The sequence below is a fragment of the Schistocerca cancellata genome, chromosome 4 (genome assembly GCF_023864275.1).
Source record: "Schistocerca cancellata isolate TAMUIC-IGC-003103 chromosome 4, iqSchCanc2.1, whole genome shotgun sequence".
Classification (NCBI taxonomy): Eukaryota; Metazoa; Arthropoda; class Insecta; order Orthoptera; family Acrididae; genus Schistocerca; species Schistocerca cancellata.
In genome coordinates this window covers 554,470,399-554,493,628 of record NC_064629.1, presented here as the reverse complement: position 1 = coordinate 554,493,628, position 23,230 = coordinate 554,470,399, and the positions used below count along the sequence as shown (strand labels likewise).

General features: G+C 39.9%; 1 protein-coding gene across 1 annotated transcript in view; it reads right to left on the bottom strand.

Annotated features, from left to right (window-relative positions):
- Positions 1 to 23,230, bottom strand: part of LOC126185204 (hemicentin-1-like) — a 747,875-nt gene that overhangs the window by 301,104 nt on the left and 423,541 nt on the right. The window contains exon 29 of the mRNA XM_049928085.1: positions 15,274 to 15,405. Within this exon, the coding sequence (XP_049784042.1) occupies positions 15,274 to 15,405 (132 nt within the window). The remainder of the gene's footprint in view (positions 1 to 15,273; positions 15,406 to 23,230) is intronic.

The window sequence follows — 23,230 nt, the reverse complement described above, 5'->3', positions numbered from 1 at the left end:
ATTGTGCAGGTCGCACCAGTGTTTATGAAGGGTAGTAGGAGTATTCCATCGAACTACAGACCCATATCATTGACATTGGTTTGCAGTAGGGTTTTGGAGCATATACTGTATTCAAACATCATGAATCACCTCGAAGGGAATGATCTATTGATACATAATCAGCATGGTTTCAGAAAACATCGTTCTTGTGCAACGCAGCTAGCTCTTTATTCACACGAAGTAATGGCAGCTATCAACAGGGGATCTCAAGTTGATTCCGTATTTCTAGATTTCCGGAAAGCTTTTGACACCGTTCCTCACAAGTGACTTCTAATCAAACTGTGGGCCTATGGGGTATCGTCTCAGTTGTGCGACTGGATTCGTGATTTCCTATCAGGAAGGTCGCAGTTTGTAGTAATAGATGGCAAATCATCGAGTAAAACTGAAGTGATATCAGGTGTTCCCCAGGGAAGCGTCCTGGGACCTCTGCTGTTCCTGATCTATATAAATGAACTGGGTGACAATCTGAGCAGTTCTCTTCAGTTGTTTGCAGATGATGCTGTAATTTACCATCTAGTAAGGTCATCAGAAGACCAGTATCAGTTGCAAAGCGATTTAGAAAATATTGCTGTATGGTGTGGCAGGTGGCAGTTGACGCTAAATAATTAAAAGTGTGAGGTGATCCACATGAGTTCCAAAATAAATCCGTTGGAATTCGATTACTCGATAAATAGTACAATTTTCAAGGCTGTCAATTCAACTAAGTACCTGGGTGTTAAAATTATGAACAACTTCAGTTGGAAAGACCACATAGATAATATTGTGGGAAAGGTGAGCCAAAGGTTGCGTTTGATTGGCAGGACGCTTAGAAGATGCAACAAGTCTACTAAAGAGACAGCTTACACTACACTCATTCGTCCTCTGTTAGAACATTGCTGTGCTGTGTGGGATCCTTACCAGGTGGGATTGATGGAGGACATTGAAGGGTGCAAAAAACGGCAGCTCATTTTGTATTATCATGTACTAGGGGAGAGTGTGTGGCAGATATGGTACGCGAGTTGGGATGGAAGTCATTAAAGTAAAGACGTTTTTCGTCGCGACGAGATCTATTAACAAAATTTCAGTCACCAACATTTTCTTCCGAATGCAAAAATATTTTGTTGAGCCCAACCTACATAGGTAGGAATGATCATCAAAATAAAATAAGTGAAATCAGAGCTCGAACAGAAAGGTTTAGGTGCTCGTTTTTCACGCGCGCTGTTCGGGAGCGGAATGGTAGAGAGATAGTATGATTGTGGTTTGATGAATCCTCTGCCAAGCACTTAAATGTGAATTGCAGAGTAGTCATGTAGATGTAGATGAAGATGTAGATTATGAATTCTCCAAGTTTGCAAGGTACAGATGAAGTCTGATAGGATTTGTGAAAAACTTTGTCTCTCCACAAGGGTATTTTACAGGCATTGTTGTGATTCATGACATGAAAACTGAAATAGACATTTTTGTGGTTTCTACAGACACTATGAACTTAGAAATGGCAGCTAAGAATGGTCTTCTAGACCAAAGTGAAGTTTTAATAAACAAGGACGGAATTACCATTAGGAGGCCAGAATGGAAAGCTCATCTTATGTGTATCCATATAGCACAAAAAGCAGAATTAGATATTGAAAGCTCTATTAATGATGAAACAAAGGAATATAGTGAAGATTTAGTGGCTAAATACAAGCCAACATGTAATATACACACAATATTATAATATAACTGCTTCATCTGAAAAAATTCTCATTCTGCAGATACATTATACACTCCTGGAAATGGAAAAAAGAACACATTGACACCGGTGTGTCAGACCCACCATACTTGCTCCGGACACTGCGAGAGGGCTGTACAAGCAATGATCACACGCACGGCACAGCGGACACACCAGGAACCGCGGTGTTGGCCGTCGAATGGCGCTAGCTGCGCAGCATTTGTGCACCGCCGCCGTCAGTGTCAGCCAGTTTGCCGTGGCATACGGAGCTCCATCACAGTCTTTAACACTGGTAGCATGCCGCGACAGCATGGACGTGAACCGTATGTGCAGCTGACGGACTTTGAGCGAGGGCATATAGTGGGCATGCGGGAGGCCGGGTGGACGTACCGCCGAATTGCTCAACACGTGGGGCGTGAGGTCTCCACAGTACATCGATGTTGTCGCCAGTGGTTGGCGGAAGGTGCACGTGCCCGTCGACCTGGGACCGGACCGCAGCGATGCACGGATGCACGCCAAGACCGTAGGATCCTACGCAGTGCCCTAGGGGACCGCACCGCCACTTCCCAGCAAATTAGGGACACTGTTGCTCCTGGGGTATCGGCGAGGACCATTCGCAACCATCTCCATGAAGCTGGGCTACGGTCCCGCACACCGTTAGGCCGTCTTCCGCTCACGCCCCAACATTGTGCAGCCCGCCTCCAGTGGTGTCGCGACAGGCGTGAATGGAGGGACGAATGGAGACGTGTCATCTTCAGCGATGAGAGTCGCTTCTGCCTTGGTGCCAATGATGGTCGTATGCGTGTTTGGCGCTGTGCAGGTGAGCGCCACAATCAGGACTACATACGACCGAGGCACACAGGGCCAACACCCGGCATCATGGTGTGGGGAGCGATCTCCTACACTGGCCGTACACCACTGGTGATCGTCGAGGGGACACTGAATAGTGCACAGTACATCCAAACCGTCATCGAACCCATTGTTCTACCATTCCTAGACCGGCAAGGGAACTTGCTGTTCCAACAGGACAATGCACGTCCGCATGTATCCCGTGCCACCCAACGTGCTCTAGAAGGTGTAAGTCAACTACCCTGGCCAGCAAGATCTCCGGATCTGTCCCCCATTGAGCATGTTTGGGACTGGATGAAGCGTCGTCTCACGCGGTCTGCACGTCCAGCATGAACGCTGGTCCAACTGAGGCGCCAGGTGGAAATGGCATGGCAAGCCGTTCCACAGGACTACATCCAGCATCTCTACGATCGTCTCCATGGGAGAATAGCAGCCTGCATTGCTGCGAAAGGTGGATATACACTGTACTAGTGCCGACATTGTGCATGCTCTGCCTGTGTCTATGTGCCTGTGGTTCTGTCAGTGTGATCATGTGATGTATCTGACCCCAGGAATGTGTCAATAAAGTTTCCCCTTCCTGGGACAATGAATTCACGGTGTTCTTATTTCAATTTCCAGGAGTGTATAAAAACTGCAGCAGATTAAGTTTTGGAAATTAATTTTGCAAAAGTCATTTCTTGAAGAAAACTATTGAATTTCTTGGCTATGTTATACAGTGTGGACAACTCTGACATACTTCTGAAAATATGACATCTGTCAAAAATTTTCAAGAACCAAAATATGTTATAGCAATAGAATGTTTCCTAGGTCAGAAAGTATATCTCAAATTACTCTACAGCTGCCAAACCTCTGAGTGATGTACTGAGTAGGCATCAAGAATATAGGTCTGAAGAAGAAGAGAGCAGAGCAAGATGCTGAAAGATATCCTTTCATCATATTCAATTTTACAGCTCTACATCCTAAAATGCAAAACTGAATTACACTCAGACTCAAGCAAACAATATTTTTGAACCATGTTATTACAAAAATCTTTAGATGATGACAAGTTGCATCCAGTCTCATATATGAGTAAAAAGACAACATCTCAAGAGAAAAAATACAATAGTAATGAGTTTGAAGTTTTAGCTGTTGTTAATGCCTTAAAGGAACTCCAAATGTATTTATTAGGAATATGTTTTAAAATTGTAATAGACTGTGTTGCATTCCAAAAAGCTAAGTATAAGAAAGACTTCTTACCAAGTATAGCAAAATAGTCTTGGAAGAACATTCCTACACTGTCAAAAACTGATCTAGGGTGAAATATTCAGATGCCTTAAGTCATGATGTAAATATACTGCTTGGTTTTGCAGATGGTTTAACAGCTAGAACCAGGAAAGCTGAGGAGGAGGATGATGGTTTGGCAGTGATCAAAAGCATTCTCAAAGAATGGCTTTAGGAAGACTTTTTAATGAGCGATGAAATTCTTTTCAAGTTCTAAGATAAGAGAGAGAATTTCGTGGTTCCACACATTATGCAACATGAAATCATCAAGCTTGTGCATGAGAAATTATATTATGTGGTTAATTGAACTGGACAGAATGTAAAACAAGATTATTATATACTAGATTTGACTGAGAAGGTGAAAAGACTTATCTTCATTTGTGTAAAATATTTAATTGTGAATAAGAAATCAGGAAAGAAGGAAGGTTTCCTTCATCTCTTATTCAATGAAAATGAGCCATTATGTGCTTATCACATGGATCATATTGGACCACTTTCACCAACTCACAAAGTATACAACTATATTCTACATACGAGGTGTATTCAAGTTCTAAAGCCTCCTATTTTTTTTTCTACTTAACTACTCACCCGAAATCGATGAAACTGGCGTTACTTCTCAACGTAATCGCCCTGCAGACGTACACATTTTTCACAACGCTGATGCCATGATTCCATGGCAGCGGCGAAGGCTTCTTTAGGAGTCTGTTTTGACCACTGGAAAATGGCTGAGGCAATAGCAGCACGGCTGGTGAATGTGCAGCCACGGAGAGTGTCTTTCATTGTTGGAAGAAGCAAAAAGACACTAGGAGCCAGGTCAGGTGAGAAGGGAGCATGAGGAATCACTTCAAAGTTGTTATCACGAAGAAACTGTTGCGTAACGTTAGCTCGATGTGCGGGTGCGTTGTCTTGGTGAAACAGCACACACGCAGCCCTTCCTGGATGTTTTTGTTGCAGTGCAGGAAGGAATTTGTTCTTCAAAACATTTTCGTAGGATGCACCTGTTACTGTAGTGCCCTTTGGAATGCAATGGGTAAGGATTACGCCCTCGCTGTCCCAGAACATGGACACCATCATTTTCTTCAGCACTGGTGGTTACCCGAAATTTTTTTGGTGGCGGTGAATCTGTGTGCTTCCATTGAGCTGACTGGCGCTTTGTTTCTGGATTGAAAAATGGCATCCACGTCTCATCCATTGTCACAGCTGATGAAAAGAAAGTCCCATTCATGCTGTCGTTGCGCGTCAACATTGCTTGGCAACATGCCACACAGGCAGCCATGTGGTCATCCTTCAGCATTCGTGGCACCCACCTGGATGACACTTTTCGCATTTTCAGGTCGTCATGCAGGATTGTGTGCACAGAACCCACAGAAATGCCAACTCTGGAGGTCATCTGTTCAACAGTCATTCGGCGATCCCCCAAAACAATTCTCTCCACTTTCTCGATCATGTCGTCAGATCGGCTTGTGCGAGCCCAAGGTTGTTTTGGTTTGTTGTCACACGATGTTCTGCCTTCATTAAACTGTCGCACCCATGAACGCACTTTCGACACATCCATAACTCCATCACCACATGTCTCCTTCAACTGCCGATGAATTTCAATTGGTTTCACACCACGCAAATTCAGAAAACGAATGATTGCGCGCTGTTCAAGTAAGGAAAACATCGCAATTTTAAGTATTTAAAACAGTTCTCATTCTCGCCGCTGGCGGTAAAATTCCATCTGCCATATGGTGCTGTCATCTCTGGGACATATTGACAATGAACACAGCCTCATTTTAAAACAATGCGCATGTTTCTATCTCTTTCCAGTCCGGAGAAAAAATATCAGAGGCCTTAGAACTTGAATGCACCTCGTATTATCAATGCATTTACCAAGTTTATCTGGATATATCCTGTAAAGACTACAAAATCAGCAGAAGCAATTAGTAAGACAGAATTACACAAAAACTAATTTTGGGAATCCAGTAGAAATAATTGCCAATAGATGTACTTGCTATACTTCAGAAGCTTTCAAGGAGTACTGTATTACGAAAGGAATTGAACACATTTTAATAACATGTGTACTCCCTAGAGAAAATGGACAGATTGACACAATAAATTCTACCTTCACTATGATAAATGCTAAGCTTCATACTGATAATCCTAATGAATGATATAAGGTGGTACCATTGGCTCAACTGCCTTGATAATAATATTAAAAAGGGATTACTTCATAATGTTCTGTAAAATTATGCTTATTTAGTCATGAACTGGCTTTTGGCTTTTTAGACCATCTTCAGGTGACAATCAAATGTCACAAATACAGATAAACATTTTGAGTGACTTACAAAGATATTATTTATACAGAAAATTCAAAAATAACATATATTGTTTAGGAAGGGGAACATTACATTTTTTGTTACATAGAAATAATTACAGCAACTAAAAATGGGGAAGGAAACAAAGTTTTTGTATGAAGATATATTTAACACTGATGAAAAATAAGATGAATTTACAGTTTGCATCTAGTATTTGTAACAAAAACTTAATTTAACATAGTGGGAAAAAGGATATTCAGTCTGAACATTTAATACTCCACTTATCCCCTAGGTCTCTGGGAACGGAAAAAATAAAGTGCATTCATGAGTTTTTCTTTCAAGAAAATGATTTAAGAGTCAGTATTATGCAGGTTTTTAACATGGTCAGAGCTGTAAAGTTTTTATGGCTACTTACAAGTCACCATTTGTCTTCCAGCTATCCTATGGGCACCATTGCGAGGCACCAGCCCATCATGTTTTAATTCAACTAGCACATGCTGGCACATGGTGCCTAGGCTCAATCACCAGGAAGTGACACATTCAGACAGCACTGACAGCCATTCATCAAGAGCAACTCACACAGCTGCCACCCAGCACCACTACTAAGAAATGTGTCACATGTCAATCTGTATAATCCTGGAGTGGAGTAGCTTCTCTTTCATTCTATAATGGTTTATGCTCATGTTAACTTCACTCTGTTTACGGAATGACTGTACGTCTTATTGATTCTACGCTGGCTATGTAAAGGACAGTGTATTGAATGTGTTCATAGTGTCAGAATTACAGTGACTGTATAATTATTGGCATACATGGTTGTATGTGTTACAAGACAAGTGGTAGCTCATAAGGTTCGTTATTCACATGTGTTGTTACTGAAGTTACAATGTTGACAGAGGCAGCCTTGGAGGCTGTCCTTCAGAGTTTCCTGTGACAGCTGCAGGAACACATGGCCCTGTTGGAGAGAGTGTTAATGGACCTGGTAACATTGCTTAAAAATTCACTGGCCTAACTGCCCTATTTCCAGGCCTACAACAAAGCAGCCAAGGACTGGGAATTTTATGAGAAACATCTACAGCAGCACTTTGCAGCCATCAAGGTAACAGATACCAACCCAATTAAACCATTCTTCCTGTCATGGACCTCTCCCCAAATTTACCGCTTCTTGGAGAATTTAGCCCCCATTCAGGATAAGGTGTCTCTGTCATTTGATGACATTATCTACTAGTGAAAAAGCTAGGTTATATCATTAAAGAGAACCAAATTGAAACCTAAGTTTGGTATCAAAAGTTCTACTTCTATTGTTGATAAAATTAAATACATACAAATCCCATCCAGCTCTAAACTAATACCATTCAGTGTCACTTGCATGTTTACAAAAGTTCTTACTGATGAATGTATAAACATATTAACAGATCTTTAGCACAAATCCAAAGTGAATCATGCAGAATTACATGACATGATCAGTGCTACTCAAATGTGTGTAAAACAGCTTACATCCAGTTCCAAAACAAGTATTACAGTCTGTCTAATGGCCTAGCTGTGTGTTCACCACTTAATCATATACTATCTGAAATTTTCATGGACAATCTTCAACAAATTTTCTTACAGAAAGAGACACTGAATTCAAAATCAAGTACTTATTCAGATATGTGGATGACATGCTGTGTCTTTGGACCAGTACCACAAGACAATTAGATACTTTACTACAACATTTTAACTGGCAACATACAAAAATTCTCTTTACAATGAAGCTGTGGGGCCCTTCTATAAATTTCTTCAACCTTAATCTGGGTATTATTACAAGGAGGTACTTATTCGGCATTTACAGAAACAATGTTAACTACAGATATGGTAATCCCTGTAAGCTCCCAGTATCCACACAGCAAGAAACATGCAGCTTTCCATTCAATGGTACATCGCCTCACATCTGTTCCATTACCTGAATCAGCCTTCCAAACAGAACCACAGACCATCAAACATATGACTTCCAGCAATGGTTATAGTTTTATCATGACTGATATTGTTCTACAAAAAAAGAATATATGTAAAATTACATCACTTCTGTTCACGGGCCAACAGCAGTCAGTCAGTAGTTACTAAACCTTGGGCATAATCCCATATATTGGCAACATTACAGGTTATCTTGCAAAAAAGTTAGTCTCACAAATACGGACCTGCTTTTTATAATACGAAGATGTGTAAAAAATTATTCAATAATAAAAGCAAAGTGGAACACTTGGCACAGAGTGGTGTGCATAAAATCATTTGCATTCTGTTTCAAAACATTTATCAGGCAGAGCTGTGCCAATAAGGTTATCTGAGCATGAGAGAAGCTGGAGATTAAAGAAGGAAGATTCAACTTTTGCGGATCACCTTTCAACAGGAAACCATTCATACGATTTAGAATGTGAAGTTTTACAGACTGTTAAGAAAAGCAGAAAGATGGCCCTGCTGGAAATACTGGAAACCAACAAACACATGAAACAGAATGCCAGCTTAGTATTAAATGATCAGACTCAATGTCTTTTCCTCCCCTGTGTTAAATTAAGTTTTTGTTACAAATGCTAGATTCAGACTATAAATTCATCTTATTTTTCATCACTTGTTAAATGTTCCTCCATATACAAACTTTGTTTACCTCTCCACTTTTTAGTTAATGTAATTATTTCTATGAGACAAAAAAATGTAATGTTTTCCTATGTGAACAATATGTTACATTTGTATCTTTCGTACAAACAATATCTGTGTATATCACACATCACATTCATCTGTGTTTGCAACATTCAGTTGTTGCCTCAAGATGGCCTAAGGAGCCAAAAGTTGATCTGTGAGCAAATAAATATAATATTGCAGAAGCTTGGAAGTGTTTTTCTCTTTAATATTATAAATACAGTTAACATAAGTGCATACATAATATAACACAGTTTTGAGGTTCCACTAAATATTGCATTTTTGGTACCAATAGGTTAATGACACAGATTATAATTTTTTCAAATCATCTTAAATTTGTTGCAGATTAATAAGATGGAAGTGAATTATTGGAAGAATAAGGAGTACTAGTAGACTGGTTTTTACATGACAGCACTTAGTGAAATATATTTTGAGTCATAATTTGTTTAAAGTTCTCTTTCAATTTAATAGTGATGGTTAAAGTTTGATCATCAATTAATTCTGCACAAGCATGATATGTATTTTTTCATTTCATATGAATCTATTTTTTGACAAAATCAGACAACAGAAAATCTGGAATGGAATAACAACAATATGACAAAGATAGATTACTACCAACCATAAACAAAAAAATGTTCAAATGTGTGTGAAATCTTATGGGACTTAACTGCTAAGGTCATTAGTCCCTAAGCTTACACACTACTCAACCTAAATTATCCCAAGGACAAACACACACACACCCATGCCCAAGGGAGGACTCGAACCTCCGCCGGGACCAGCCGCACAGTCCATGATTGCAGTGCCTTAGACTGCTCAGCAAATCCCACACAGCGACCATAAACAAGAGGTGTTGGTTGACAGATAGGAGCAATGAAATAGCCAAACAGTGACTGCATCTGAGGTAAACAGTGATCTTTACTGGGATGGGTAGTGAGGTACAAAAGGGGAGGGAGATAGGAATTTTTTTTTTGGGGGGGGGGGGGGGAGGGAGAAGCAGAGAAGGGGAAAGAACTAAGCAGTTGCTCTGCTGCGATAGCATGTGTAAGGCTGGAGTGTTAGCATAGGAGGGGATAGGCAGAAAAGGATGGAGGACAGTGAAGGGGGATACAGGACCAAAGGGAAGGAACAGGGAAAGTTCTCACCTACACAATTCAGAAAAGCTGGTGTCTGTGGGAAAAATCCACATGATACAGGCTGTGAAACAGTCATTGAATTCAAGTCTATGAATTCTGTGAAGGCTTCAGTAAGACTCTTGGCATATTTAGAGAGTGACACCTCATTAGTACAGATACAATGACCATGGTTGGCTGGTGTGGAAGATAATTCTTGGTGTGGAATGGGTGGCAGCTGTCAAAATGTAGGTACTGTTGGGTGGTTGGTAGGTCTTACGTGTTCCGAGGTACTGACATAGGCATCCACATCAAACCTACCAACCACCAAAAGTACCTTCACTTCAACAGCTGTCACCCATTCCACACCAAGAACTCCCTCCCATAAAGTCCAGCCACTCATTGTCATCAGATCTGTAGTGATGATCAAATAACTTTCATCACAGGTGTGAAAATAGAAACAAAGAAATTTTCATTCTTCCTACACACAGACTTGGTCTTTCTGCATGGATCCCACAATATATGTGAACAAAAATATGCAATAAGCTAAAAAAGACATATTTTTGAAAGATTGAAACTGAGTCAATAAAAAGGAAATGATAAAGCACTCTGGTACAGAAATGCTGTTACTCTGCTGATGAATATTTTAATCACAATCTTACCATCTGAGCAGGATAATATGAGTGTCTCTCCTAACAGTCATCAGTCACATTTTCTCTCCTGTTTTAGCAGATGTTTGCAATTTTCTTCCCCCCCCCCCCCCCCCCCCCCCCCCTCCTGCAACATCTACCTGGAGTCAGCTCAAAAAAATCCTGCTTGTCACATCTTTCATATGATTCCCAGCATCAACAGAAAATGTCAGTTTGTTTCAAGTTAAACCAAAATGATTTTGAAAGTAGGACAGTAAAACATGAAGAATAATCAGTACTCCAGCAGTGAATGCACCACTCTTTCCTGTGCTGACTACTACCAACATGCAGAAGTGCTGCTCAGTCACTGCTGGAGTACAGATTATTCCTCAAGTTTTACTGTTCCTGTTAATACATGCTGATACAACAAATAATATGCACTATCGAATAGGCATGTAAAATTCCACTTTAAAAATAAGTTAGTTTGTAATGGGACACAAACCAATTCTTTTGGTGATGCTGGGTGACATACAAAAGACACAATGAGTAAGATTTCTTTGGGCTGACTCCATCTACATGTTGCAAAAAAGAAACTGTAAATATCTGCCAAAACGCTACAGAAAATGTGTCCCAGTTTCAAAACACTGTAGAAAGAGAAGCACTACTCCGAATGTCAAATTTGAACAGCATATTATTGATGCAAGGGGAATGTCATGGAAAAAGAAATATTTCAAATGGATGGCACTGTAAGCATCTTAATGTAAATGAGGTCATCTACAAATCACAGATGAACCACAATTCGGTTCCTATGGTTTGAGTTGCGTATTACACCATTCGTACTGTTCAATGTGCATGACTGCACAAGTTTCCCCTTCAATAGTTTTGGGAGTGTTAGTTAGCTAAGCCCATCAGCCAAGTTTAGGTTGTACAACATCAGATGGGGACAATATGTTTCTAATTTTCATGAAGCCAAAAGACGTATGAAATGCAAAATGACATCAGTTTGTAATTGTCATGAGACTGGTGCAAGACATGTTCAATATGCTGTCCATAGTTTTCTGCCAAAAGCTAAAATAAAGAAACAGAATGTTCCATGACAGATTGGAGTGACTCATGGGTTGTGTTCAGAGTGCATTGCACAATGCATGCCATCAGTTCAGCTACCTTTGTAATTGGAGCACTGATCACAACATCTTTCAGGTAACCCCACAGCCATAATTTAACACAGATTATGATCAGGTGATTTGGATAGCCATGCTATAGGGAAATGATTGCTGATAATTTTAACATTTCCAAAATGCCTCTGAAGCAGCCATATCACTGGCTATACAATGTGTGGAGGAGTGCCATCTTGCATAAAACCTACCCACACAACTACACTGCTGAAGGATTGGAATGACATTGATATGCAAAAGACTCTCATGACATTTACCAGAAATGGTATAGGTAACAGGACCCACAGCACTTACCTCAAAATACAGTCCTACAAAATAAACAATGCTGTCAACACGCAGCACCATATAGTCTCATTTGCTGAATGAAGTAGCACTGGTTGATGTGTGTGCAGATTTTCTGTTGCACTTATTCTGCAGTTGTGCATATTGACATGTTCTTGAAGATGGTAATGGGCTTCATGTTCTGTGGCCATTCATTGTTCCCTTCCATGTGAGCAAGAAATTCCAGAGTGAATGTTTGTCTTGCTGGCATATTGCACTTCACAGGAAACTGGCTTTTCCAGTTTTGAATCATTTTCTCCAGACCATTAGCACACAGGAGACCAATGCCTTGTTTCATACCCTTGAGTAAGACTTCTGCAGGGCTACTAGGCTACTGGCACACAGTCACTTTTCTTGTTAGAGAGCTTTACCAGCAGTGCACTATATTTCAAGGGACAGTCATGTTGGGCATCTCAGATGTAAACTGAGGAAATATCATGGGCCATGCATCTGATGGTGTGCATGTTCTGGTGCTTATGCTGTAAACATCATCTACTGGTCAAATTTTCATTAACTTTTTTTTGTTCCATGGCATTTACCCCTGCATCAATAATCTGATGTTCAAATATAACATCATTCTGAGCAGTGGTTCTGCTTCTGCAGCATTATCAGACTTGAACTTTAATTATGCACACCCAGTGTGTGTGTGTGTGTGTGTGTGTGTGTGTGTGTGTGTCTGTGTGTGTGTGTGTGTGTCTGTATAACAACCAAGAACAGCTTTTTGTTGCCGTCCCAATTTCCACAATATGCCTCTTAGTCCTATGTTCTTTCTGCACTCATCTCCCTACCCTATGGCTCCCCTATCCCTGTGATCAACCACACTGCAAGACTTGCCCTATGCACTCTCCTACCACCATCTTTACCAGCCCTGTAACTGGAAAAACATATACAATTATATGTGAAATGATACTTGTTGTTTACCAGCTGTCCTGTAAACACTGTTCAGCTTTTTACATTGGCAACACTACCACCAAATTATAATTTAGGATGAACGGAGATAGGCAGAAGGTGTATACTGGCAACACAAAATATCCTTTTGCAGAGCATGCTCTACAATGTGGTAGACATGACCTCAGTGCCAGTTTCACCACATGCACCATCTGGATTCTTCCACCAGAACCAGTATCTCAGAACTCTGCTGGTGAGAACTAGCGCTACAAGATGTCCTTGGTTCTTACCACCCACCAGGCCTTAATTTCCATTACTTTCTTCTGTGTCACCATTTCTTCACCCATTTTAGTTTTCTACATCTTTCATTTTCTGAATTGTCTATTTTTTGCCTTCCTCCTCCCACCTCTGTTACACACAATGCGCTTAGCTTTTTGCCCTTATTAACTCATGCATGATGTTTTAGCATATTACCCTCTCTCCCATCTTTTAGCTCTTAGGTTTTCAAACCTTTTCCAGTGCAATGATTTAACATCTATGTCATGAGACAATAAAATTCTGATTCTGATTCCCTCCCCAAATATAATAAGGTTCTCACAGACTGAAATTACCCTCTCCGCCTTGTCCAGAAACAGATACCATGTGCCTTGTCTCCCCAGTCACCTTCCATCACACACACACACACACACACACACACACACACACACAAACACACACACACACACACACACACCTTTCCAGCCACAAAGGGGAACCCCTCTTTTGATTCAGTACCACCCAGAACTGCGGCAACTGATTCAAATTCTATGCCACAGTTTTGGCTCCCTCTTGTTGTGCCCTGATGAAATGAAAAACAGGCTCCCTTCTATCCTCTTGCCCTGATGAAATGAAAAACAGGGCCCTACTATCCTCTTCACCTCCATCCCACCCCCACCCCACCCCCCACGCCCACGGCAGTAGGATTCCACTGCCCACCCAACCTACATAATATCCTTGGCCGTAACTTTTCCATTACTCTTTGTTGTTCCCTTAGATCAATAGAATGATGTTTTCCACTTATAGCACTGGCTCTGAATCCTTGACATGCTATGGCAAATCATTTCTGTATAACAAAAAAAGAAATCGGTCTAAAATTGATCCCTACACAACACCATGACTTTATAAACATGGTGCTGAAAGGTGAACTTGGAGTTTTTTTCCTACCACCAGACACCTGAGAATGATAATCCACATATAATTTCATCCAATCATTCAGCATGCCTCTTAAATCATATTGTCCAAGCTTACTCAGGAGAATGATCAACTACATCAAATGTTTCGTTACATCTTAGAGTAACACAGATATTTCTGTGTGGTTGCCAACTGCTTTCACGATATAGTTTATCAGGGTGAAAGTACCTGTTACGATAAAGTGCTTTAGCCTCAACCATGTTAATATCCAGAAACAATATTATTTTTATTGAATAATGTAGTCAGCTATTGTGGGAATACTTTTCAATAATTTTTGAAAAACCAGATACCAGTGACACAAGCCTATAGTTCCCCACACATTGTTGATCATCTTTCTATATAGAGGTCATACTTCCATTGCTTATATCTGCTGTGGGAAGATATAATCTGATAATGATGAATTACAGATATCTAACAAAGGAGGAAGTACATGCCTTGCTGATACTTTAATAACACCTGGAGGCAGCAAGCAGTGAGTTGAACTCTTTGGTTGTGGCAGTTGTCTTCTAGCTTGTCAACATGTCAGGTTTTCTTTGTACCATGTGCATTAATGAGCAATAAAGTATCATGTGCACTTGGCATCCAGTGTAATTTATGTTCCATTTACCTAATCCAAACAGTGGAACTACAAACATAATACAGAATTTCATTAATACCACCTTAGTACTTACTGCTCAGTGGATTAACAGGATTTATAAATTCAGTTGAGTCTACTGGACTGAGAATAATGGCTAACATGAAAGTGCTTTGAATATTGTATCAGTTCAAATGTCCACTGTAACTCTGTTCTCATATCACTACTCTTCTACATAATATTTGAAATGCTATTTTTCACAGTTGTTTTGTTAATTCATTCACTTCCGTAATACTAAAACTTACTCTACTCTCAAGAAAGAAACTTTATGAAGTTGTTAATACTAGTTTTTCCATGGTTGTTTACAGGTCCTCGTTTGCCTTCAAGTACGTGAGTAAGGTACTCACATTTTGCTTCTACATTATGACAGATCAGCTTGCTAATATACATGGTATCATTATGCCCAAATGTTCATGTTTCATGTGGCAATCTTACTAATACTCAATGTACGAACTGATATGGAAATAAATTATACATTCACTTACCCAGAACATCAATTACCACATTTTTCTGATCAGATCCTTCTGAATTTTCTGCAACACATGAGTAAAGACCAGAATTCTGATGTGAGGCAGCAATTATTGTCAAACTGTTATCATCAGATACTGTAACATCATCTGAAACAGGAAATGTATGATATAAACATATTATTTTATGTTGTCTTCAACTGACACTCCCACAACTCCACAGAATTCTCTTTATTAACACCATACAATAAGTATATAAACATTTAAAGAAAAAAAGAATTCTTTATTTTTTAAAAGATCATGCAATATTGTGAAAGATTTGTGATTAGCAATTCAAAATACATATATTTTTTTACCGTGTTTTGGAATGTTTGGCTTTAAATCAATGTCGTCTTGAAGTGTGGTCAGAATGAATTATCATTTTTTTTAAGTTTCACACGTACAATAGCCAGTACAGTCTTCCACGTCCTTTACCATCTCTCACAGAATTACAATTTCATCAGCGAAACTTAAAGTTCTATTTCTTCTCCCAGATCTGGAATTCCATCACCAAATTTTTCCTGACTTTGCTTTACTGACTGCTCTCCATACAGATTCCCAATATAGGGTTTAGGCTGCAACTCCCACTCCCTTCTCCATTAGTGCTTCCCTTTCATGTCCTTCAGTTTTTATACACTGCCAGAAAAAAAAAAAATAGTACACCTGGAAAGACGACACCAATTTTGATCCAGTGATGGCATATGTCACCTGAGGGATAGTAGATCCACTGAGATGGTTTCAATGTTGTCTGCAAACAGATAGAGTAGTGGCATAGTTACCAGGCAGCCACTTAAGTATACCCTTTAATAGGGAATGGTCACAGCCAGAAGGCTCACAGTGGTGGGCAAATGTGTGAATCAAGCAGACAACAGTGCCACGCAGGTGCACATGTGCTTCCTACAGCCAACTCAGTGAGTTTGAAAGGTGTCAAATTGTCCCTTTCTGAGTGGTGGGATGATTCTTTTTGAAGAATTACCATCCAAATTGAGCATGTTGTGTAAATTGTGTAATGATGGTCCTACCAATGGTTGTGTGAACATTGTCACACCCACAGATGAGGTTCTGAACATCCAAGCCTCACAGATTCCCACCAGGACCATCGTATTGTAAGGACAGCAGTGGCAGATCATATAGCAACCACAGCACAGATAAGAGGGCTTGTGAGCCCAGATGTGTCAATACAAACTGTTGCAAACCAGTTACTAGCAGTGGAATTACTGGCCGCACATCTCTAGCTCATCTTCCGCTCATGCTATAGCGTTGATGTGCACAGCTCGACTGGTGCCATCAGAGGGTCACTTCGAAGGTGGAATGGCATGCTGTGTGGTCTTCAGTGATGAAAGCAGAATCTGCTTGCATGCAAGTGATGGTCATTTGCATGTACAATGTAGACGTAGTGAGTGCTCCCTCATAGAGTGCATTTGCCCAAATTGCATTGGCCCCTCTGCACGCCTTATGGTCTGGGATGTGATAAGCTACAACTCTCATTCAACTTTGGTGTTTCTGGAGGGAATGGTAACCAGTGCTCATTACATACAGAATGTTCATAGCATACAGAATGTTGTTAGAGACATTCTTTTTCCATTCTTGCAAGGGGAAGGTTATGTGTTGTTCCAAGAGGATAATGCTCTTCCGCACACTGCCCATGAAACTTGATGTGCCCTGCAAGATGTGCAGCAATTTCCATGGTCATAACAATCTCTGGACTTGGCTCCAGTTGAGCATGTATGGGATATGATGGGAAGAGAAGTGATCGTGTGACTTTTCAGCTAACAACTCTTGCAGAACTACATGAACAGGTCAAGTATGCATGGAATAATGTATCCTAGGACAGTTTCGCCAAATGTATGATTGACTGGATGCCAGAGTCCGTCTCTGCAGTGCTGTCAATGCATGCTACACCATGTACAAATATGGGTGTTTCAGCATGGGTCAATACCTGGTACCACAGAACCGCTTGTGCTACTAACCTGTAAATGTAATCATTTCATGTACTCCATGTTCACTTTTGCAAAAATAAATCTTGAATGAATTGGAAACTTCTAAGAGTGTATACTACTTTTTAGTGTAGTTGCAGTCTGGCTTCTATACAAGGTGTGGATAACTCTTCATTCCTACTAATTTAGAAGCATTTTCTAAAGCTACAAACTCTATTCACGTTCAAACTAATTTCTGGGTCAATATTGCTTCACAGGTTGCTAAGTTTCTCCTGAAACCAAACTGTCCTCTCCCAGATCTGTTTCTACCAGTCATTCCATATTTTTGTAGATAATTTACATACTTTACAACCATAACTTATTGAATAGATGGTTTGGTAATAATCACATATGTCAATACCTGCCTTTCTTGGTATTGAGACTATCACATTTTTCTTTATTGTGGGTTGGTTGGTTGGTTGTGTTGGGGAAGGAGACCAGACAGCGAGGTCATCGGTCTCATCGGATTAGGGAAGGACGGGGAAGGAAGTCGGCCATGCCCTTTGAAAGGAACCATCCCAGCATTTGCCTGGAGCGATTTAGGGAAATCACGGAAAACCTAAATCTGGATGGCTGGACGCGGGATTGAACCGTCGTCCTCCCGAATGCGAGTCCAGTGTCTAACCACTGCGCCACCGCGCTCGGTTTATTGTGGGTTGAAGACACAGTGACCAACTGTCAGACTATAAATCCAAACTCTCAGATTTTATTTTCATCTTGTCCTAGGATTTTTATATGTCACTTATCACTTATTTTGCGTCTGGTAGCCGGCGGGTGTGGCCGAGCAGTTCTAGGCACTTCAGTCTGGAACCGCGCGATCGCTATGGTCACAGGTTTGAATCCTGCCTTGGGCAAGGATGTGTGTGATGTCCTTACGTTAGTTAAGTTTAAGTAGTTCTAAGTTCTAGGGGCCTGATGACCTCAGCTGTTAAGTCCTATAGTGCTCAGAGCCATTTGAACCATTTTTTTGCGTCTGATAATGTTTACTAAAATTAAAAATGCTGATTTGCACCTTGGTTCAGAGTCAATGTTAAACTGTAGGTCCCCTATAACTTCTGGTATAACTTACTTAAAAAGACAGTGGAAGGGACTGGTAAACCACCTCCCAGAAGAACATGCCAGGTAAAGCACTGTGATGTTCAAACGGCCCTCTTTGTTGACAGTTTTACATTTTCACACTTTTCTCTACAGTAGTCTGTCAAATGCTTCACTCATATTACCTTCACACATTTCCTCATCCCTTCCCATAATTATGGCTTTAAGTTTTTTTTCTTGAAATAGCTCTTTTACATATTCCTTCCATGTTTAAGCTTTCTCTACCTTGCCCTCTGAGCTCTTAATGTTCATAGAGGTGTTTTCCTTCTATTCATATGTTTCTTTAGTTTTCATAACAGTTTGCTGAAGTCATTCAGGGTTCTACAGCTTTGGCTTTCTTCTCTAGTCTAATAGTTCCATCTTTACCTATATGGATTTAATTTTATAATCTGAAAAATTAAAACTCAAATACTATATAGAAATATTCTGATTATTTTTAATTTACTTTCATTAACACAGCTGGGTATTTCTTGTAATATCAGTCCAATTCTTTGAATGTTTCAAAGAATGAGGAGGTTTGTAAAAAGTAGTTACATTGGCAAAATGCCACCTGGTTGATGCCCAAGTTCCCTTACTTAATTAAAAGTGTCTTGCACTCTGAAGTTAACATTAATTTACCTCCTAGATATGCTTTTCCACTGTTATAAGGAGGATAGTGTCAGTCAATGAAATTAAACTCTTAGTAAAAATTATCTTTATACCCACTTCCTTACACAGCATTCGGTAGCTTGGTTGGTAGAGAGGTGGAATGTTGAATATCATAAGATGGTATCATTATAAGATGGTATCCACAGGTTGCTGCTTTGAATCTAGCCTGCAACAATATTTCAACTAATATGTAAAACAAATCGACAGTCTGTCCGTTCAAAAACCAAATCACAACTACAAAACTTTACCACACCGATTAGAAACAGTGTATTGTTGTCATTTTCCTTGGCATTTACATGCACTTACATTTGCAATAGCTGTTCAAAAAGATATTTTCTAGTCAATGTGACCACAGACTTTTTACTTTATTAAAAACAACGTTGTTTCATCTTCGTACTGTCCAGCTCAGATACTTGTTATTTAAGCTTTCACTATTCTCATCAGTTACTACGTGGAGGCCATCTGGGTGTGCACAAAGCACATATGAAAATTGGCAAACACATCACGTGGAAGGTGATGGTCACTGAAATTAAGGACCCAGTAACTGTCAAGAGTGCAAGAGTGGCAAACCCAGTACAAGCAGGGTAAAGGGCTTTTTACAGACCATCAGGGAATTTCAGCATCTTTATAAGCTTTTCATCAAATTCCTTGGCCCACTGCTGCAGGCTTTGTCCTGGTGATCATGGGCATCTTTACACATTTCATTCAACTGAGCCCAAGTAAGCAAACTACTTAAGAAACAAGTATTAGGCTTCAGTTTACCAAGTTCATGAGTTTTGGTCCACCTCAGACAATAGTCAGTGACAGCACTCGAGGCTTCCCATCATGTCAGTTTCATGGGTTTCTCTTTAGCCATGGGATAAAGCATGTTATGACCATTGGGTAATACCCTAAGCCTTCATTTGAAGAGCAAATTAGTCAAAATCTCAAACCTGCTCCCATTATATATCATATGGGGGCTCACAGGAGATGGTATCACTTGCTTTATTGGTTGTCCTTGGTATTCAATACCGTTTGCCATGAGACCCATAAAATGATGTCTGCCAAGCTTTGTTTTCCTATCAAATCAATACACCTGCTGAACAATTTTCAGTCCCTCAATGACCTTTTGTCAGAGTGTGTAGACACAGATGACCTAAAGGCCAAATTGAAGGCTGCAAGAAATAATTTCGTTCTCAAAAACCACAGGGAAGCTTGTCTTTACAACTGGGGCAGGCATGTGGTATCAGTGGCTGCAGGTAAGAAGGTTCAGGGAGTGCCCAAGACGTTGCTGCTGCAGTGTGAGGGACCTTTTGCTGTCATGCAAGTCCTATCTCTGGTCAATTTCTTAGTTCAGGACCTTCAGACTCACCATAGGATCTGTGACCGTCTTAACCAACTGAAGCTGAGTGGTAGGAAAAGGCAGTGCTGAAAACACGAGTTGTGTGATACCTGGAGGGTTCCTCCCCCACCCCACGCATAAATACTTTTTTTTTGGGGGGGGGGGGCGCAGGTGAGATTGATATGTTTATATCAACTATGCTCTTTCCTCCAATTAACAGATGAGTGCTGTGCCAGAAGAGAAGCCCGTAGACAGTTCTCTAGTCAGAATCACTTTCTGTGTACATGTCGGTCCAAAGCTCCCTTTCTGGAAAGTGTTTGTAGTTCATCCTGTTTGTGCTGCACCAGGGCTAGCGACAGCATGAAGTTGAGTGTTTGAGCACAAGTGGCTGCAGCCAGCTGTGGGAATTGATCATGAGGAGAGTTGCTTACTAAGCATTTCACGCTCTGAGTTTTGTGCCAACTAGTGCATGGCAGCTGATTTGCTTGTCTGTCAACTACCTTCTTTGGAGCATGCTTTCTGAATGTTTGGGCCGTCTTCTACTTCTGTGAACTAGTGAACTTGTTTTGTTTTCTTATTGAAACTTATAGGTTTGGTGAACTCACATGCTCGCCGTGGTGGCTGAGCGGTTCTAGGCGCTTCAGTCTGGAACCGCACGACTGCTACGGTCGCAGGTTCGAATCCTGCCTCGGGCATGGATGTGTGTGATGTCCTTAGGTTAGTTAGGCTTAAGTAGTTCTAAGTTCTAGGGGACTGATGACCTCAGATGTTAAGTCCCATAGTGCTCAGAGCCATTTGATTTGAACTCACACTCACGCCGCTCATTACTCTGCTGATGGTAGAATCTTTATCTAATGACTGTTCATTATTGTCAATGCTTGTCATGGCTGATGGTTCAGTAAACTGTAAGTTGTGTGTACTTGTTGTAATAAGATTATGCATCTTGTCTAAGAATCCTCGGCACATGAAGAATATGTTTATTGAAATGTTTATTTGCTAGAAACTATTGGTTCAGCCAGAGAGATTTTCTGATTTTTTTTTTCTGGTTAAGGTATTTGTTGCCAAGATTGTCTAACTAGTTGTTCAGACTAAGTCCATCACTAACTAATTTATTATAACTGTTTAAAAAGAAAAAAATTTTATTTCAATCAGTTAATTTTAGTGGGCTTGCATTCATGTTCTGGGCAACTGTGTAAAAATCTTGCTACAGTAAAATGGGCTAGAGTTACCTGTCAGATTGCCCTAACTAGTTGTTAAGGGCAACATCCACTATTATTTTGGTTAGATTTTACTTTCTAAAAATTGACTTCTGAATTGGTTAATTTGTGGGAGCTAGTGTTCCTACTATGGATTTAAGGTTACTGTTTCTTTTAAAAAGGAGTTATTTTCATTTGTTAATGTAGGTAAGCCATTGCTCTTAGCTTGAGGAGCCTTTTCAACATTTTCCTACTACTAAATTGGGCTAGCGTTATCTGCCAGAGTGCCCCAATTAGTTGCTAAGGACTTCATACACTATTCCATAGAACTGAGCTTACTGTGCTTCTAATGGTCATTTTTCCATTTGCCAATTTTAGTAGGCTAGGGCTTTACCTTGAATACTTAATACTTTCTTTTAGTAGCACTAAATCTGGTTGTTGTTTCTTATTAAACCACCCTAATTACTTGTGGAAGACTAGATCTATGATTTTATTGATGAAAATTTACTGCTTTATAAATTGCTTTTTATATTTGTTAATTCCTGTGATTAAGCACTCTTAACCGACTTTCAATTGCTAACTTTAATGGGCTAGTCTTCTTAGCTCAAGAACCCATTTGTATTTTCCTAGCACAATGTACCTTTTCTGTTTACTGACTAGTCAGTCTTATTCATTGCTGTGAACCATGTTCCCCATTTCATTGACTAATGGTTAATGTTTAAAAACTTCTATTGGTTGCTAAATTATGTGTGTTGGTACCTCCAGCTGGCCAGTTTGAGGTAGCATTCAATGTTATGTATAAGTGTAAAACTTTTTGCAATCAAATTTAAGTTACTGAGTGCAGTATACCACGGCAGTGTTAATGGTTTTCCTACGGGTTATTTAAAGTTCATTGATCTAAGAAGTATAGTAGTTTCTGTTCCTGAAACTATTATTGTTATTTAAAATGGTTGTTATATAGACACAAACTGTTCATGTGTACAACCCTGTATGTGTTACAAGAATATTTTTTTTGGTAAAAACAAGCTTATTATGAACTAGTCAGTATACAATATAACTGTGATGTCTTTTCTTGAGTTGTTATAATAAAGTTTCAAAAATCTAATAGGATTCTTGTATCCAGGCAAACCACTCAAAAGTAAAAGTTGCCTAATCCTTTCCTCGTATGCTTTTGAATGGGAGAAGGCTTAAATACTGAATTGTTTCATTGGGGAAGACTGTGATATGGTTCCTACTTTCAATCATTATATTGATGCTGCAATGGCAGATTTGAGATACATGACTGTGGATTTTAAAAAACAGCTAAAATTTCTCAACAGAGTTATATAGTCCTTCTTATACTTTGGAGTCACAACCTTGATAATTATGTAAAAGCACACTACTGGCAATTAAAATTGCTACACCATGAAGATAACATGCTACAGATGCGAAATTTAACCGACAGGAAGAAGATACTGTGATATGCAAATGATTAGCTTTTCAGAGCATTCACATAATGTTGGCACTGCTGGTGACATCTACAATATGCTGATATGAGGAAACACAAACAGCAGTTTGTAATATACCTAATATACAAAGACTTAATGAAAACTTCAATTCCCTGACATCGTGTAGTACAATACCTCACTTTAAAATGATTGGTATTGTGGTGATTCGTGAATTTCATAAAAATGACACTAAATTGGAGACTAATTAGCAGA